General features: G+C 41.5%; 1 protein-coding gene across 1 annotated transcript in view; it reads left to right on the top strand.

Annotated features, from left to right (window-relative positions):
• The window catches only part of LOC126474389 (uncharacterized), a 55,171-nt gene that overhangs the window by 13,133 nt on the left and 22,126 nt on the right, over positions 1-19,912 (top strand). The window contains exon 2 of the mRNA XM_050101857.1: positions 7,234-7,328. Within this exon, the coding sequence (XP_049957814.1) occupies positions 7,245-7,328 (84 nt within the window). The 5' untranslated portion in view covers positions 7,234-7,244. The remainder of the gene's footprint in view (positions 1-7,233; positions 7,329-19,912) is intronic.

The following is a 19,912-nucleotide window of genomic DNA, read 5'->3' as shown; positions in this document are numbered from 1 at the left end:
ACTTCTAGTAAAATTCATGAGCTCAAGCATACCATTATCGGGAGCCAAAATGAGACTCCCGACGATCTTGGGGACCAGACAGAGATATTCTTTTCCCACTGCGAAATGGAAATAGCCCTTAACGACGAAAGAGGAGCACGGTTGGCGATGGGAACCACTGCATGGACGCACAGACCTGTATCCACAAGTTATACGATCTTCTGAAGTGAGGAGCAGAACTAGAAATGGACAGATCATTGAAACCGTCCGTGATTCTGATTCCCAACCTTTTCATCTCAGAATAGCTCTTGCAACCATATTCCTCAATTATTGGTGGATGTGTTCCAATCTCTGTCCTCCCCTCCCGCTTTCATCCTCTAGATCTCCCTCTAGTACCATCGAGGTTATTCCCTGATTTATTAACAGGCGCCGTATCATTCTGTCTCTTTTCTTGTTAGTGTTTCCCATGTACCCCTTTCCTTGCCGAATCTGGAAAGAACTTCCTCACTCCTAACCTTATCAGTCCACATACTTTTGAACATTCTTCTGTACCACAATATGTCAGATGCTTCAATTTTCTTCTGTTCCGGTTTCCCCACAGTCCTTGTTTTGCTACCATTAAATGCTGTGCTCCAAAAGTACAATTTCAGACATTTCTTCCTCAAATTAAGGCCTATGTTTGAAATAGTAGACTTCTCTCGGCCAGGAATGCCCTTTTTGCCAATGCTAGTCTGCTTTTGATGTCCTCCTTGCTCCGTCTGTCACTTATTTTGCTTCCAAGGTAGCAGAATTGCTTCATCTCACCTGCTTCGTGACAATCAATTCTGATGTTAAGTTTCTAGCAGTTCTCGTTTTTGTTACCTCTCATTACTTTCGTCTATCTACGATGTACCCTGATTTCATGTTCTGTACTCATTAGATTGTCCATTCCATTTAGCACATCATGCAATTCTTCTTCCATTTCACTGTGGATAGCAACATCATCAGCAAATCTTATCATTGATATCCTTTCACCTTGAATTTTAATTTCACTCTTGAGCATTTCTTTAATTTCCATCGTTGCTTCTTCTATGTAAAGACTGAACAGTAGGGGAGAAAGACTACGTCCCTTTTTAATCCTCTTTAGTCCGAGCACTTTGTTCTTGGTCCTACATGCTTATTATTCCCTCTCGGTTCTTGTAAATGTTTTTTACTACCCGTCTCCCCCTATGGTTGCCTGCTGTTTTCCTCAGAATTTCGAATATCTTGCAGCATTTCTTCATATAGATCTACATATACACGGATACTCTGCAAATCATACTTAAATGCCTGACAGAGGGCTAATCGAACCACCTTCACAATAGTTACCAATTATTCCACTCTCGAAAAGTGCGAGGAAATAACACATTCGAAAGTTTTTTCCAGGCTGATAAATCCTATATCCGTGTCTTGTCTTATCTTCGGTCTAGCTTCAGTTGTCAACGGCACCGTCAGCTCTGCTCTCTGGTGCCTTTATTCTTCCTATAGTCAAACTGATTGTCACCTAACATACGCTCAGTTTTATCCATTCCACTGTATATTACTCTTGTCATCAACTTGCATGTATGAGCTATTACGCTGATTGTGCTATAGTTCGGGGCGTACTTGTCAGCTCATTCAGTGTTAGAAATTGTTTAAATGATATTTCTCCGAAAGTCAGATGGTACATCGCCACACTACTCACCAACGTTACTAGTCTTGGTCGCAATTTTGGGTGTCAGCTTTTATCGTTTTGGACAATACTGTGTGAGTAATATCAAGAGGCTGGCGTTTCATTTTCAGGGTCCTATGTGGCAGCAGTATTATTGTGATAGAGGAGAGTCACTGAAAAAGTGGATTTAAGAGTGTAGATTATCCATAAGATTTAGCTGTTATAGTACAGACTTCGTGAATTCTGGTGCACGGCTATTGTGTCTTCGCATTTGTGTTGTTGCTGCCTGTGGACCAAGTTAATAAGAGGAAGCAGGGAATACACAATATAAATTCTTCTTACGAGAGGAGCGTGTTATTTATCTGACGGTGTACGAACATCTTCCTGGGTCTCTTTGGTTAAAGAAAGAATAAGTACGCCACACCAGTTGGAGGAGAGCGTCAGAACTGCTGCAGACCAGGTTAGGGCAGGTAAGTTTCAGCAGGCTGAGGACGCGCAGATATAATGCGAGTGACCAGATTTTGCACGTACGTCTCGATCATCACTCCGCTGTGGGGCAGTGTTATTAAGCCGCTCTAGGCTGCTGACAGTTCATTCTAAACTAGCCTGCAAAAGTGATTTTGGGCATCGTACTCGTATTCGTTCAACGTTGCAAGCAAAAAGTACTAATATACAGGATGATTGTAATTAAAGATAAACTTTCAAAACGCTGTAGAAAAAACACTACAGGTAAGAATGACATCAAATTGCAACGGAATATTATCGGAGAAGGGGGAAAATGTATGGCAAAAAAAAAAAAAAGTAGTGTGAAAATTAATCAGTAGATGGTACTGTATGTGTCAGAATTGGTAAATGAAAACACCTGAAGTTGGTATAACCAAACCGGATACACGGCTTTTCCTCCTTTGGCGGCTGAAACGTTCGCCATGACTGTCTCAATGCAGGATCGCGGCCTGCTTGCAAAACTGTATTACAAGAATGATGACAGTGCACAGGTCACTCAGCAGAAGTTCCTGACACTGAAGGGTTTGAAAAAAGGTGTTGGTCAGATTACTGCCGTGGGTCTGGAGAAAATGATTCGGTAATTCGAAAAGGTTTTAAATTGTAAGACATTTCCAGAGCCAGATGTTGACTCTGACCACAATCTATTCGTTATGACGTGTAGATTAAAACTGAAGAAACTGCAAAAAGGTGGGAATTTAAGGAGATGAGACCTGGATAAACTGACTAAACCAGAGGGTGTACAGAGTTTCAGGGAGAGCATAAGGGAACAATTGACAGGAATGGGGGAAAGAAATACAGTAGAAAAAGAATGGGTAGCTTTGAGGGATGAAGTAGTGAAGGGAGCAGAGGATCAAGTAGGTAAAAAGACGAGGGCTAGTATAAATACTTGGGTGACAGAAGAAATACTGAATTTGATTGATGAAAGGAGAAAATATAAAAATGCAGGAAATGAATCAGACAAAAAGGAATACAAACGTCTCAAAAATGAGATCGACAGGAAGCGCAAAATTGCTAAGCAGGCATGGGTAGAGGACAAATGTAAGGATGTAGAGGCCTATCTCACTAGGGGTAAGATAGATACTGCCTACAGGAAAATTAAAGAGACCTTTGGAGAAGAGAGAACCACTTGTATGAATATCAAAAGCTCAGATGGAAACCCAGTTCTAAGCAAAGAAGGGAAAGCAGAAACGTGGAAGGAGTATATAGAGGGTCTATGCAAGGGCGATGTACTTGAGGACAATATTATGGAAATGGAAGAGGATGTAGACGAAGATGAAATGGGAGATTCGATACCGCGTGAAGAGTTTGATAGAGCACTGAAAGACCTGAGTCGAAACAAGTCCCCGGGAGTAGACAACATTCCATTAGAACTACTGATGGCCTTGGGAGAGCCAGTCATGACAAAACTCCACCATCTGGTGAGCAAGATGTATGAGACAGGCGAAATACCCACAGACTTCAAGAAGAATATAATAATTCCAATCCCAAAGAAAGCAGATGTTGACAAATGTGAAAATTACCGAACTATCAGTTTAATTAGTCGTGGCTGCAAAATACTAACGCAAATTCTTTACAGACGAATGGAAAAACTAGTAGAAGCCGACCTAGGGGAAGATCAGTTTGGATTCCGTAGAAATGGTGGAACACGTGAGGCAATACTGAACCTATGACTTATCTTAGAAGCTAGATTAAGGAAAGGTAAACCTACGTTTCTAGCATTTGTAGAGTTAGAGAAAGCTTTTGACAGTGTTGACTGGAATACTTTCTTTCAAATTCTGAAGGTGGCAGGGGTAAAATACAGGAAGCGAAAGGCTATTTATAATTTGTACAGAAACCAGATGGCTGTTATAAGAGTCGAGGGACATGAAAGGGAAGCAGTGGTTGGGAAGGGAGTGAGACAGGGTTGTAGTCTCTCCCCGATGTTATTCAATCTGCATATTGAGCAAGCAGTGAAGGAAACAAGAGAAAAATTTGGAGTAGGTATTTAAATCCATGGAGAAGAAATAAAAACTTTGAGGTTCGCCGATGACATTGTAATTCCGTCAGAGACAGCAAAGGACTTGGAAGAGCAGTTGAACGGAATGGATTGTGTTGAAAGGGGGATATAAGATGAACATCAACATAGGCAAAACAGGGATAATGGAATGTAGTTGAATTAAGTTGCGTCATGCTGAGGGAATTAGGTTAGGAAATGAGACACTTAAAGTAGTAAAGGAGTTTTGCTATTTGGGGAGCAAAGTAACTGATGATGGTCGAAGTAGAGAGGATATGAAATGTAGACTTGCAATGGCAAGGAAAGCGTTTCTGAAGAAGAGAGATTTGTTAACATCGAATATAGATTTAAGTGTCAGGAAGTCATTTCTGAAAGTATTTGTATGGAGTGTAGCCATGTGTGGAAGTGAAACATGGAGGATAAATAGTTTGGACAAGAAGAGAATAGAAGCTTTCAAAATGCGGTGCTACAGAAGAATGCTGAAGATTAGATGGGTAGATCACGTAACTAATGAGGAGGTATTGAGTAGGATTGGGGAGAAGAGAAGTTTGTGGCACAACTTGACTAGAAGAAGGGATCGGTTGGTAGGACATGTTTTGAGGCATCAAGGGATCACAAATTTAGCATTGGAGGGCACCGTGGAGGGTAAAAATTGTAGAGGGAGACCAAGATATGAATACACTAAGCAGATTCAGAAGGATGTAGGTTGCGCTAGGTACTGGGAGATGAAGAGGCTTGTACAGGATAGAGTAGCATGGAGATTTGCATCAAACCAGTCTCAGGACTGAAGACCACAACAACAACAACACAATTCGAAAAGACTGGTTGTCTTGGTGAGGAATCTGGTAGGGGAAGGAAACGAATTGATTAGACGTCAGTGGAAGCAGTGGCCACAGCAGTGCAGGAGGAGACGGATGATGGTGTGCAAACTTGTAGTGCACGGATAATTGCTTGAACATTGGACATATCCGTGCGCACTGTGCGTAAAACACCCTTCTATGCTATCCATTCAACATTACCCATGTGCACAAGTTGCTTCCTGTTGACCTGCCAGCAAGAGAGACCTTTGCTTTAGAATTTCTTACTCGCATGGAAGTGGACAATGATTGGCCATGGAAGATTTTGTGGGCACCATCTGACATGATATGTCAATACAACGAATTATCGAATATGGGCAACGGAAAATCCACAAGCAAATCAACTTCTTTTCTTTAATGAAAACAGTTCACTCAAAAGTAATGTAATATATTATTGGAGATATGTTGATGACACCTTGTTGCTATTTGATGGAACAAAAGATGAGATCGACGAACTACTACCAGTATTCCATTCTTTCCACAAAAACATAAAATTCACAATAGAACGTGAGGACAAGAAAAGCAAAAATATCCTGGATCTTAAATCACTAACCACCAACAAACACATAAATCTATCACACACGAAAACGCACATACACAGACTTAACACTGGACAACTCATCATACCATCCGACCACACAGAAAAATGCTTCATTTGGGTCCATGCTACACTGAGTACACTCCCCTGATTTAGAAGAAAACACCCTCCAGAATGAGATAGATACAATAAAGAGCATTGCCATAAGCAATGGCTACACAGCCAAAACCATTGACAATTTAAACAGACAAGTATACAAAAGTAAGACAACGAATTGCCACACTGTGAAACAAAAAATATTCGCCAGTATCCCATACCTCGGACCCATATCACAAAAAATCGCTAAACTTTTCAGGAAAACAAAAGTAACAGTTGCATCTCAACTAATAATAAGTTAGGAAACTTACCCGTCCATAACATAAAATCAAATACGCGAACTTACAACAACAGCGGAGTGTACAAAGTATCATGCCCCAATCGTCCTGCGTACTATGTAGGGAAAACAGGTAGAAACTTCAAAACCCGTTTTGAAGAACACGCAAATGCTTTCAGGCACAACCACTTCGTGAAATCAGTAATTGTACATCATATGTTCGAAACGAAACATGTCATCAACAGTCTAGCTAACAATTTGGTAGTGCTGCATAACGAAGTCAATGGTGAGACCCTAAATATGTTAGAACAACTGAAGGTATACCTCTACAAAAACAAAAATTCAAAACCTACGTCAAATGAAAAAACAGATTTCGCAAGCCATAGTTATTTCAGTACTTTTAGAGACCTATTCTACTCCTGCATATGTCAATTGTTTAATAGTTATATCTTTAGCACTAAGAATAAATTCATATTTGACAACACCATGTCCAAAAACATCAGTGAAACGTTTACAAACATGTGTGAGCAAATGTGCTTCTTGTATGAAGTGACATGTACGAAGACGATAGATAAATATGTTTTCTTGTGCTAAAACGTTAAAAATGTTTTTCTTGATTTATGTGGTAAGTTCACACAGTTCATCTTTCCCACTATTTCGCACATATTTTCCGCTTTTGATTAACGAAATTCATAACCTAACATTAAACCTTTTCCTGACCGAAACACTTATTTCACCTCATTCAAAGGAAGAAATAAAGCATGTACTCAGACAAATTACACCTGATGATTGACCAACTGCGTCTGAAACGCATTGTGAACTTCATAAAACACGATAAGTTGTGGCTAAAGGCGCTTTTTAATTCATACCTCCAGTGTATAGAGATATGGTTGTAAGCCGGCCGAAGTGGCCGTGCGGTTAAAGGCGCTGCAGTCTGGAACCGCAAGCCCACTACGGTCGCAGGTTCGAATCCTGCCTCGGGCATGGATGTTTGTGATGTCCTTAGGTTAGTTAGGTTTAACTAGTTCTAAGTTCTAGGGGACTATTGACCTCAGCAGTTGAGTCCCATAGTGCTCAGAGCCATTTGAACCATATGGTTGTAATTCCTGGAAGGGATAGTGAACTGAAAAAGAAATATATGCAGAAACACTGTTAAGGTCAATGACTGATATGTACCATATTTACAAATATTTTAATACAGTACTAGTATTTAGAGTTATTAATTACGCCGATCAGTCGTCTTGGAGAAATTCATCATCGTTTCTGTACGCAGTGACTCCTGATCCTATTATATGTTGTCTTATACCCTGTATGTCTCAGTTTCAGAAGCCATGCGTTTCCTGTTTCTGGTCGGCAGTGTGGTGCTTGTATCAGTTTGCTTGCAACACGGAACATGTGCCACCGACGTTCACAAGGTATGACAATGTGGAATAGCATATTATCATGAATAGAAAAGTTCTGAAAAATAATTCCTTGTCTCAAGCTAGAGCCAACGTAGCATTTAATTCTCATTTTTCGATGTCGTTAGTGAGGTATCGACGACATCTTGGTCGACCGCACCCTTGACAACAGTGCGCTGGCGGGCGACGTCGCTCTTCCATCTACTCCAGGCACTATGGAGAAGAGATTTGAAAAATTATTACCTGAAACGAAAAATATGAGCGTGCAGGAAATTAAATTTTAAATTTAGTTTCTTCTTCACGAAATTCTATCGAAAATGGTGAACATGACCAAAAGAATCACAAAATTGCAAAAAGGGTTTCCTTAAATAAGTGAAAAATTATAGCTCTAATCAAAAAATGTTGTAGGAGGAAGTTGTAGAAGTTAAAAAGATCTACGCACTGGTTTTTTGTAAGTTTCGATTGCTTTCCTCCATGTCAAGATACATTGAAAAAATTGTTAAAATATGGTTCTTATAACTCCTTAACGTTCACGTTCCCGTAATTGCTATTTACTGTAAATATAGCCCACACTAAGTACAGAAACGAGAATGCAGTTACTCGTACAAGCTAAAGGTTATGAAAGTGACGTAGTGTGTTTTATCTCCGCTACCTTCAAAATTTCAACGAGTATTGCGTTAAAAGTTACCAGGTTCTTAAGATTTTTATCATGGCCTGTACTGAAAATATGATTAATGCTAGTGAAATTAAAAGAACAAGGCCAGTCATTCTTTAAAAGCTTCTATACTATCAAAACAACACTCGTCCCACTCCTCTGACACTCAGCGCTTTGTGCATCCATGTTGCAGTCGAAGTTCTCTCTAGAGGGGCCCGCGGCATACGAAAGCTACCAGACTTTTCCGATCCGTAGGAAGCGCAAGATCTTTGGCGCTAGTCGAGGTAATAGCTTAGGATTCAAGCAAACCGTGTGGAATCTCATCTTTACGGTAAGTCCATACCGAGCAGGCCTGCTATTTTGTAAAGCCTTGATATCTCTATTATTATCAAAATCGTAATAGCAAAAATTATAATCTTAAACTCTCTAAGACAGATAAATAACTGAACCAAAGGCAATGGGCCCAGAGGTAAAATTGGAATGAAGGAAGAGGACAAAATTATTATTTATGCTAACATTCTACAACGTCTGTAGCATTGTGTCAAAAATCTGTGAATTTAAGATTGTGGTTTTACCACATCTCTTTCCAAATATATCTCAAGATTTGCAGCAGAATGGATTCAAACAGTGCGTTATGGTTGAAAATTAATCTTTTTAAATTTATTCACTTTTCTCATCAGTCACGATCGCATTTTTATTAAAACATTCCCTCCTCGATTCGACAAACATTGTCATTATTAGATGACCCCTTCTCCTTCAGAGTGACAACAAGGTCAGTCAAGAGACATAAGTAATCAGAACTACCGGTTGAAAATATATTGGCAACACGGAATTTCCAACTCTCTGTACAGTATGCCAAATATAACTTAGATGCTTAAGTTCAGTTAACTGCGTATTCTGTGTATCATATAAGCGATTATTTTAATTGTGATGTAGTGTATGTGTAGTGTGTAGAGTGTATCGCTCTTGACTAACAAGCGAAAGAAGTGGGGTTCAAGTCTCAGTCCGGACGTCCAGATTTAGCATTTGTCTGATTTCCCTTGAAAAGTTTGTGTCTTACATCCTTCCCCATCCTTGTCAGTTCCGAGCTGGCGTTACTATCCTAATTACTATCTTGTCGATGAGAAGTTAAACAGTGACTTTCTTTTGAACAAAAGTTGTACATACTTCTGAAAAAAAAAACTTTGGTAACATTTTGGCTAATTAAACTGTTTTGGTTGAATCCTTGCGTGTGTCATCGAATCCTCTGACGGAAGATAAGTTTTGAAGAAGAATTGACTTCTGAATGCGAAGAACTTTATGCTTCTTTTGACGATTGGTTCCATGTCAGATTCTTTTGTTGCTGTGATATGATTTTGTGCCGACGTTAGGTTCACTACAGTGCAATCCAGCCACTGTGCTAGTGAATATCTTCTTAATCTCAAACGCAAGAAAAAAAACGATCATCATAAATATTATCAATGAACAAATGACAAACGATGATGTCATTAATTTTGTCAACTGCTTCTACTGATTTCTATATGCTATACCTGTGAGCGCAGATAACAGCAAGTAGGTTCACAGATAACTGCTCCTGTCAAAATGAGAAGTCACGATTAAATTTAGCGTGTAACGCAAAAATGAATTAACTTCATGACTCACTGTCGGGTGTGATAGTATAATGATGAAACACGTTTCTGGAAATCGAAAGGTCGCTGAATCGAATACTTCAGTCTCCCTCTAAAGTAGCATTCATCCTTCAGTTATGTGGAGAGTCACCTGGAACTACACAGGGTTCGGATTCCACGTTAAACTGTAGGTCCGGTTTCCCAGGTTGTACTACTGCGATGATTTATGGACACCCAATGAAGCTAAAGTGGCGTAAAATTGACAGACTCGTACTAGACTTTGATCTACACGGAATTGTTATTAATAATATTAAGTTTATTCACTAATTTCTATGTCTCATAAGTTGACAGACAACGAGTTTCTCGGGCGTTGTCACTCCACTAAGAACAGTGTCATTCATCGTTCAGGATTTCTGTATATAATTATTCCCCGACCATCTACATCTATTTCCATACTCCGCCAGCCACCGTACACAGGATGGAGGGTATCGTGTACCATTACTAGTTATTTCCTTTCCCGTTCCATTCGCAGAAAGTACGAGGAAAAAACAACTGTCTACATGCTTCCGTATGGGCCCTAATTTATCATGTCTTTACGCAATATGTCAGCGGCTGTAGAATGGTTCTGTAGTGAGCTTCAAATGACGGTTCCCTAAATTTCCTCAATAGTTTTCCTCGAGGAGATAATCCTGTGTCTTGTTCGAACTTACCGGTAACAAATCAGCCTGTCTTTTTTTATGCGACCTGCAGCGGATCCCAAGCGCTCAGGCAGCACTCAAGAACAGGTCACACCAGTGCTCTCCCTTACAGACGAACCACACTTTAGCAAAATTGTCCCACTCAACCGAAATCCATAATTCGCCTTCCCTACCATCATTACCACATGCTCGTTCCGTTTCATACACTATGTGACCAAAGGTATCCGGACACCTGGCTGAAAGTGACTTAAAAGTACGTGGCGCCCTCAATTGGTAATTCTGGAATTCAATATGGTGTTGACCCACGCTTAGCCTTGATGACAGCTTCCACACTCGCAGGCATACGTTCAGTCAGGTGTTGGAAGGTTTCTTGGGGAATGACAGCCCATCCTTCACGGAGTGCTACGCTGAGGAGAGGTATCGATGTCGGTCGCTGAAGCTTCGCACGAAGTCGGCGTTCCACAATATCCCAAAGGTGTTCTATAGGATCCATGTCAGGACTCTGTGCAGGCCAGTCCATTACAGGGATGTTATTGTCGTGTAACCACTCCGTCACAGGTCGTGCATTACGAACAGGTGCTCGATCGTGTTGAAAGATGCAATCACCATCCCGAATTGCTCTTCAACATTGGGAAGCAAGAAGGTACTTAAAACATAAATGTGGACGTGTGCTGTGATAGTGTCGCGCAAAATAACAAGTGGTGCAAACTCTCTCCATGAGAAACACGGCCACCTGCTAATACCACCGCCTCCGAATTTTACTGTTGGCACTACACACTCTGGCAGATGACGTTCACCGGCCATTCGCCATACCCACACCCTGCCATCGGATCGCCACATTTTTTACCGTGATTCGTTACTCCATACAACGTTTTTCCACTGTTCAATCGTCCAATGTTTACTCTCCTTATACCAAGCGAGGCGTCGTTTGCCGTTTACCGGCATGATGTGTGGCTTACGAACAGCCGCTAGACCATGAAATCAAAGTTTTCTCACCTGCTGCCCAACTGCCACAGTACTTGCAGTGGATACTGATGCAGTTTAGAATTCCTCTGTAGTGGTCTGGATAGATGGCTGCCTATTACACATTACGACCCTCTTCAATTGTCGGCGGTCTCTGTCAGTCAACAGACGAGGTCGGCCTGTACGCTTTTGTGCTGTACGTGTCCCTTCACGTTTCCACTTCACTAGCACATCGGAAACAGTGGATCTAGGGATGTTTAGGAGTGTGGAAATCTCGCGTACATACGTATGACACAAGTGACACACTAGCACCTGACCAAGTTCGAAGTGCGTGAGTTCCGCGGAGCGCCCCATTCTGTTCTTTCACGATGTCTAGTGACTACTGAGGTCGCTGATAAGGAGTAACTGGCAGTAGGTGACTGCAAAATTAACCTAATATGAAAAGTATATGTTTTGGGGGGTATCCGGATTCAATTGATCACGCAGTGTATTTCTTTGCAACGTTACCCTAATACGTACTGTATCCAAACATTATGGGTTTGTTATTACTACTCATCCACATTAACTTAGATATTGCTACATTTACCCTTAGGGTGAATAATAATTTTTCGGTAACAACGGCCAGCATGATTTTAGTCAGTGACTCCCTCACAAAGCTCCGCAAGCGATAATCATGGTGCTAATTATTGACATTTGAAAGAATTGGTGTGCAATCGGAGGGTAATTCATCATCATGCAGACATTTGGCAGACAATTGCCTGGACTTATGGTCCCACTGCCGTCTACCGTTCTGTATACAAGGATATTAACTTTGTGTACCTTCCATGGGCTTTTCATTAATGTACAACATCTTGTCATCCACGACTCACATTCTTATGCTGTTGTCACACATGATCGTTCCCTGCACCTCTGATGAAGACTAACGACAGGGTCCTCTTATACACATCCCAGTTTTCTTGGCAGGTACTCTACTGTCAAAGCGGTCTTTTAATTGACTGCCAACAATCCGAGATCAGGGGCATGCAACATCTAACACCGCTTTATAGCTGGCCAAAGCTGGGGAAGATGTCCCCTCTGTCCAGTAAGCATGAAATAATTGAATCGAATCCTTTATGCATAAGACGTCTCCCACTTCTCTTGACAACCCAAATAACGTTTCCGGAATGAGATTTTCACTCTGCAGCGGAGTGTGCGCTGATATGAAAGTTCTTGCCAGATTAAAACTGTGTGCTCGGCCCGTCCTCACAGCCTCTCTTCTGCCAGTACCTCGTCTCCTACCTTCCAAACTTAACAGAAGCTCTCCTGCGAACCCTGCAGAACTAACACTCCTGAAAGAAAGGATATTGCGGAGACCTGGGAAGGTAAGTGACGAGGTACTGGCAGAAGTAAAGCTGTGAGGACGGGGCCTGAGTCATGCTTGACTAGCTCAGTTGGTAGAGCACTTGCCCGCGAAAGGCAAAGGTCTCGAGTTCGAGTGTCGGCCTGGCACACAGTTTTAATCTGCCAGGAAGTTTTATATCAGCGCACACTCCGCTGCAGAGTGAAAATCTCATTCTGGAAATATCCCTCAGGCTGCGGCTAAGCCATGTCTCCGCAATATCCTTTCTTTCAGGAGTGCTAGTTCTGCAAGGTTCGCAGAAGAGCTTCTGCAAAGTTTGGAAGGTAGGAGACGAGGTACTGGCGGAATTGAAGCTGTGAGGACTGGGCGTGAGTCGTGCTTGGATAGCTCAGTTAATAAAGCACTTGCCAGAGAAAAGCAAAGGTCCCGAGATCGAGTCTCGGCCCGGCACTCAGTTTTAATCTGCCAGGAAGTTTCAAAATAACGTTTTTTTCCAGAGTAAGATAGTAAATTAGTCAAGGAAATATTGTTTGTTACCAGTAGGATATTAATCAGACTGATTGACTTTCTTGTTATTTTTCAGTGTCAACAAACTTCACCAAGAGCCGTATACTTTGAGATATTTTATTTTATTCTGAAAACAACCACTTTCGGCAATTCATTTTGGCATCTAGGAGAAGTCTTTTGCGAAAACACAGCCATTCTTAAGTTGAAAACGACGCCTCCCTAGTCTAAAATCTTCTTTTCTCAGATTAGAGAGATTTGGAGTCAGTGATTCCTTCCTTTCAGGATATGTAAAGTGGTGGCTTCCTCCCCCAGCATGGGAGCCTCGGTGTTGTGGCTGGATTGGGTAACAGGCCAACAGATTAGTCAGCAGGGGAGATTCAATGAGTAGAGGACAGCTAGATTGTTTTGTGCAATGTTGGGACGGTTTCGTTTTTCTCTAATTCAGCACCTGTACAGAGACTTGGTGGAAAGTGATTGTGATTCTTTGCCTTCCTCGTCACCATTCCAGCTGCCAGAGAGCACCATTCTCACCCACAGATATCAGTTTCTGCTACCGCCTGAATCAAAGTGAAAGGGTAAAGTATTGCTGCACAGGCGTAGGGTTGTTAATGATGTTTACAGCCCCCTGTTCTCAAGTGAACGATAGTTCGTGGTATACTTGGTCGTAGTTGATTCTATTTCAATAGAGTTGGGCCTCACAGTGAATTCACGTAAACGAATTCAGATTGCTCTGTAAAAGGGAGTAATTCAGGGAAGACTCAAATGGCTCAAATAGCTCTGAGCACTATGGGACTTGACATCTGAGGTCATCAGAACTACTTAAACCTAACTAACCTAAGGACATCACACACATCCATGCCCGAGGCAGGTGTCGAACCTGCGACCGTAGCGGTCACGCGGTTCCAGACTGCAGCGCCACTCCGGCCAGCGATTTAGGGAAGAATATTGTTTAGCTTCCACCCGGTGTATGCTTTGCGAATCAAATTTCATTCCTTTCCCGATTTGTGTTTGTGATTTCTGACCATCTAGTTGTAGTTAAAAAGTATTAATAAATACTGTCATTATTCTGTAAACTTAAATACGCCATTGTTCTCATTCATACTTCCTCAGTATGCACTGTTTTTCTAAGACTGTACGTTTGGAGCACAATATTGTATAGTAGGGACGTATGGACTGTGGGAAATCTGGAAAAGAAGAGAATCGAAGCATTTGAGATGCGGTGCTACAAAAGAATGGTACTAGAGGGAGATGCAGAGGGTAAAAACTGGAGAGGAAAACAGAGACTGGAATACATCCAGCAAATAATTGAGGACGTCGGTTGCAGATGGTGTTGTGAGATGAAAAGACAAGCACAGTACAGGAATTCGTGGCCGGCCGTATCAGACCAATCAGAAGACTAATGTCACAAAAGAAAAGAAAAAAAAGGAGAGGGAGAGAGAGAAAGGGGAACATGGAATTCGCCTCTTGCCCTTCATCCATGGTTTGTAGGATCTCATTTGAGAAAAGAGGAAAACAGCATGCTGGGTTTAACACGAGCGATGTTTCCTAATATGCTCTGATTTATGGACCGCATCTTACCGTATCAAGGAAATTAATTATAATCGGAAAGAGAATATGTTCAAGGATTCTGCAGCAAAATGATGTTAAAGGTATTGGTCTGCAATCTTGCAGGATCGTTCTTCTATCCTTCTTATACACAGGAACCACCTGCATTCTTTTCCAGCAGAATGGGGAGCTTCGCGGAAATCACGGACTTCGAACGTGGTCAGGTGATTGAGTGTCATTTGTGTCATACGTCTGCACGCGAGATTTCTACACTCCTAAACGTCTCTAGGTCCACTGTTTACGATGTGATAGTGAAGAGTGAAGTGGAAACGTGAAGGGACACGTACAGATCAAAAGCGTACAGGCTGACCTCGTCTGTCGACTGACAGAGTCCGACGACATTTTAAGAGGGTCGTAATGTGTAATAGGCAGACATCTATCCAGACCATCATACAGGAATTCCATACTACATCAGGATCCAAAAAGAAAGTTCAAATGTGTATGAAATCTTATGGGACTTAACTAAGGTCATCAGTCCCTAAGCTTACACACTACTTAACCTATATTATCCTAAGGACGAACACACACACACCCATGCCCAAGGGAGGACTCGAATCTCCGCCGGGACCAGCCGCATAGTCCGTGACTGCAGCGCCCTCTGACCGCTCGGCTAGTCCCGCGCGGCTGCAATATTAGTGGAGACGACTTTAATCCCCCGATCATGAACCGCGACGTCTATGAATTTATTGAAGAGGGGTAGAGACAGTCTTTCTGTTTTCTTTGGACCAGTTTTCCGAAAACTGTCTTGAGCATCTAGTTCGACATCCCATACGCTGTGGAAAGGCAGTACATCTAATAGCTACGAAAATACCTTACTTAATCGACGGCGGCACTATAAAGATGGGACTTAGTGACCATGATACCATAGAAACTTCGGTTACTAAAGTTAACAAATCAATCGACAAGGCTAGGAGAATATTTCTGCTAGAAATAGCAGATACAGTTGCTAGCGTAACATTTTGACAATGAATTGACATGAATTAGTTCCAATACGATGGACATAGAACAATTATGGGTAAGGTTTGAACGGGTTATAAAGCACACTCTAGAGAAATAAGTGCCGAGTAAGTTGATTAAGAGCGGAAAAGACACACCGTGGTTTAACAACGAAATTCGAAACATGCTGAGGAAGCAAAGGCTGTGCCACTTCCGGTTCAAAGGAGAACGCACAAATGACGACAGGCATAAAAAAAAAGTTCAAATCTGTGCGAAATTTTATGGGACTTAACTGCTAAGGTCATCAGTCCCTAAGCCTACACACTACTTAACCTAAACTATCCTAAGGACGAACATACACACCCATGCCCGAGGGAGGACTCGAACCTCCGCCGGTACCAGCCGCACAGGCCATGACTGCAGTGCCTTAGACCGACGACAGCCAAAAGTTGATAGAAATTCGTACGTCTGGAAAACGATCGACGCACGAAGCTTACAACTACCACAATTATGCTTAGCGAAAGGTATTGCCGAAAAACCTAGAAAATTCTGGTCCTATGTAAAATGACTTCCCTTCCACTCAGGTATGTATGATTTGATATTCGATCGTTTGTTGTGTGTGTGTGTGTGTGTGTGTGTGTGTGTGTATGTGTGTGTCTGTGTCTGTGTCTGTGTCTGTGTTTGTGTGTGTATGTGTGTGTATCTGTGCACGTGTATGTGTGTGTGTGTGTGTGTGTGTGTGTGTGTGTGTGTGAGAGAGAGAGAGAGAGAGAGAGAGAGAGAGAGAGAGATGGACAGAGACTGGGACAGAGAGAGGGACAGACACTGTTATAGAGAGAGAGAGAAAGAGGTAGAGAGATATTAATCTATTGTTTAGTATGGCAGTGTCTTACATCTCTGTTTGTTATTGTTTTAGCAGCGAACATGATCAATGGGCTATTTTTGTATTGATTTAGTCTTTTTCGTTGCAAGAGTTCTTTCTAAATGAAAGATTTCCTACGGTGTCAGAAGTTTTTTGTTGGAATTTTTCACTATTAGGAAATTCCCCAGGTCCTAATGGATTTGCAGTTTGGCTATACAAAGAGTACTCTTCATTGGACCCTTACATAACTTGCACATATCGCGAATCTCTCACCCAGCACAAATTCCCATGTGACTGGAAAAGAATGCAGGTGGTTCCTGTGTATAAGAAGGATAGAAGAACGATCCTGCAAGAATGCAGACCAATACCTTTAACATCATTTTGCTGCAGAATCCTTGAACGTATTCTCTTTTCGATTATAATTAATTTCCTTGATACGGTAAGATGCGGTCCATAAATCAGAGCATATTAGGAAACATCGCTCGTGTGAAACCCAGCATGCTCTTTTCCTCTTTTCTCAAATGAGATCCTACAAACCATGGATGAAGGGCAAGAGGCGAATTCCATGTTCCCCTTTCTCTCTCTCCCTCTCCTTTTTTTCTTTTCTCTTGTGACATTAGTCTTCTGATTGGTCTGATACGGCCGGCCAGGAATTCCTGTACTGTGCTTGTCTTTTCATCTCACAACACAATCTGCAACCTGCGTCCTCAATTATTTGCCGGATGTATTCCAGTCTCCGTTTTCCTCTCCAGTTTTTAACCTCTGCATCTCCCTCTAGTACCATTCTTTTGTAGCACCGCATCTCAAATGCTTCGATTCTCTTCTTTTCCAGATTTCCCACAGTCCATACGTCCCTACTATATAATACTGTGCTCCAAACGTACAGTCTTAGAAATTTCTCCTTAAATGAAGGCTATGCTTGATACTAGTAGACTTCTCTTGGCTTCAAGTGCCCTTTTTGCCAGTGCTGGTCTGCTTGTTATGTCCTCCTTGCTACGTCCTACAAGGGTTATTTTACTGTCTAGGTAGCAAAATTCCTTGACTTTGTCTAATTCGTGATACCCAATTTTGATGTTTTCTCTCGATTGTCATTTTTCTCCTTTCGTTACTTTTGTCTGTCTTCGATTTCTTATCAAATCATATTCTGTCCTAATTAAACTGTTCAGTCCATTCAACACATTCTTTAGTTCTTCACTTTCACTGAGGGTAGCAATGTAACCAGACAATCTTATCATTGATATCCTTTTACCTTATATATTAATTCCAATCTTGTGCCTTTCATTTATTTCTATCATTGCTTCTTTCACGTATATATTGAACAGTAGGGTCGAAAGGCTGCATCCCTGTCTTACACCCTTTTTAATCTGAGTACTTCGTTCTTGATTTTCCTCTCTTATTTTTCCCTCTTGGTTCTTGTACACCTTGTATATTACTTGTCTGTCCCTATAGATCATCCCTATGTTTCACAGAAATTCGAAGATCTTGCCCCATTCTACATTGTCGAGAGGTTTTTTCAGATCGGCAAATCCTCTGAACGTTTCTTGACTTTTCTTGATTCTGTTATCAGCTATGCCCCTCTGTGGCCTTTTTAATTTCTTTTCTTTTATTTTTTTATTTATTTATTGTCCGCATCTCGTGGTCTCGCAGTAGCGTTCTCGCTTTCCAAGCACGGAGTCCCGTGTTTGATTCCCGGCGGGGTCAGGGATTTTCACCTTTCTAAAGATGACTGGGTATCGTTGTGACGTCTCCATCATCATCATTCATCCACATTACGGTCGGAGGAAGGCAATGGCAAACCAACTCCACTAGGACCTTGCCTAGTACGGAGGTGCGGGTCTCCCCCATCGTCCCCTACGCTCAGTTACGGAGTGTGGGACTTCATCATCATCATTTATTTATTTATTTTTGAGTCGTCAGTCTTCTGACTGGTTTGATGCGGCGCGCCTCGAATTCCTGTCCTGTGCAAACCTCTTCATCTCAGAGTATAACTTGCAACCTAAGTTCTCAATTATTTTTATTTGCTGGATGTATACCAATCTCTGTCTTCCTCTACAGGTTTTGGCCTCTGCAGCTGCCTCTAGTAGCATAAAGTCATTCCCTGATGCCTTAACAGATGTCCTATCATCTTGTCCCTTCTCCTTATCAGTGTTCTTCACATATTCCTTTTCTGTCTGATTCTGCGGAGAACTCTTCGTTCCTTATCTTATCAGTCCACCTAATTTTTACCTCTCCTAAATCTAAACTGATCGTCATCTAACACATTCTCAATTGGTTTCCATTCTTCTGTATATTATTCCTGTCCGCAACTTGGATATATGAGCTGTCAAGCAGACTGTGTGATAATTCTCGCATTTATCTGCTCTTGCAGTCTTAGGAATCGTGTGAATGATGTTTAGTCGAAAATCTGTCTGTATAACGTCAGTCTCGTACATTCTACACACCAACACGAATAGTTATTGCCAATTTCTCCAATGTTTTTAGAAGTTCTGATTGAATGTCATCTTTCTTAGCTGCCTTATTCGAATGAGTCTTCTAAAGCTCTGATATATTCTGATTCTCATATTGGATGCCCTATCTCTTCCCTACCGTCTTACGTTTCTTCTTCCATCGCATCGTCAGAGAAGTCTTCCCCCTCATAAAAGTCTACAACATACTCTTTCCATCTATCCGCTCTCTCCTCTGGATTTAACATTGAGTTCACATTGTCCTCTTAATGTTACCACCTTTGCTTTTAATTTCATTGAAGACTGTTTTGACTTCTATACACTCAGTCAGTCCTTCCGATAATCATTTGTTTTTCGATTTCTTCACATTTTTCGTGCAGCCATTTCGTCTGAGCTCCCCTGCACTTCCTATTTATTTAATTCCTAAGTGCCTTGTAATTCCGTATTTCTGAATTTTCCCAAACATCTTGATACTTCCTTCTTTCATCGATCAACTGAAGTATTTCTTCTGTTTGGCCTGGTTTCTTCGCAGTTAACTTCTTCGTAACTGACTACGTTTTCCTTTCTAATTTTTGTGATAGCTCTTTTTAGAGATGTCCATTCTTGTTCAACTGAACTGCTTACTGACCTACCCATTATAGCTGTATCTATAGTCTTAGAGAACTTCAAGTGTTTCTCATCATTCCTTAGTACTTCCGTATCCAACCTGAATTTTCTTAGATTTCCGCAAAGCATTTGACATGGTGTCACACTGTCAGCTGTTAATAAAGGTACAAGCATATGGATTAGGTTCCCAGGTATGTGAATGGCTCGAAGACTTCTGAAGTAACAGAACCAAGTATGTTGCCCTCGGCTTTAAATGTTCATCAGAGACAAGGGTATCGTCTGGATTGCCCCAGGGAAGTTTAGTATCACCGCTTTTATTTTCTTTATACATAAATGATCTGGCGGTCGGGATAAGCAGCAGTCTGTGTCTGTTAGTT

This window comes from Schistocerca serialis, chromosome 4, assembly GCF_023864345.2.
Source record: "Schistocerca serialis cubense isolate TAMUIC-IGC-003099 chromosome 4, iqSchSeri2.2, whole genome shotgun sequence".
Classification (NCBI taxonomy): Eukaryota; Metazoa; Arthropoda; class Insecta; order Orthoptera; family Acrididae; genus Schistocerca; species Schistocerca serialis.
The sequence above is the reverse complement of the archived record's forward strand: the minus strand, read 5'-3'. Positions and strand labels throughout refer to the sequence as shown.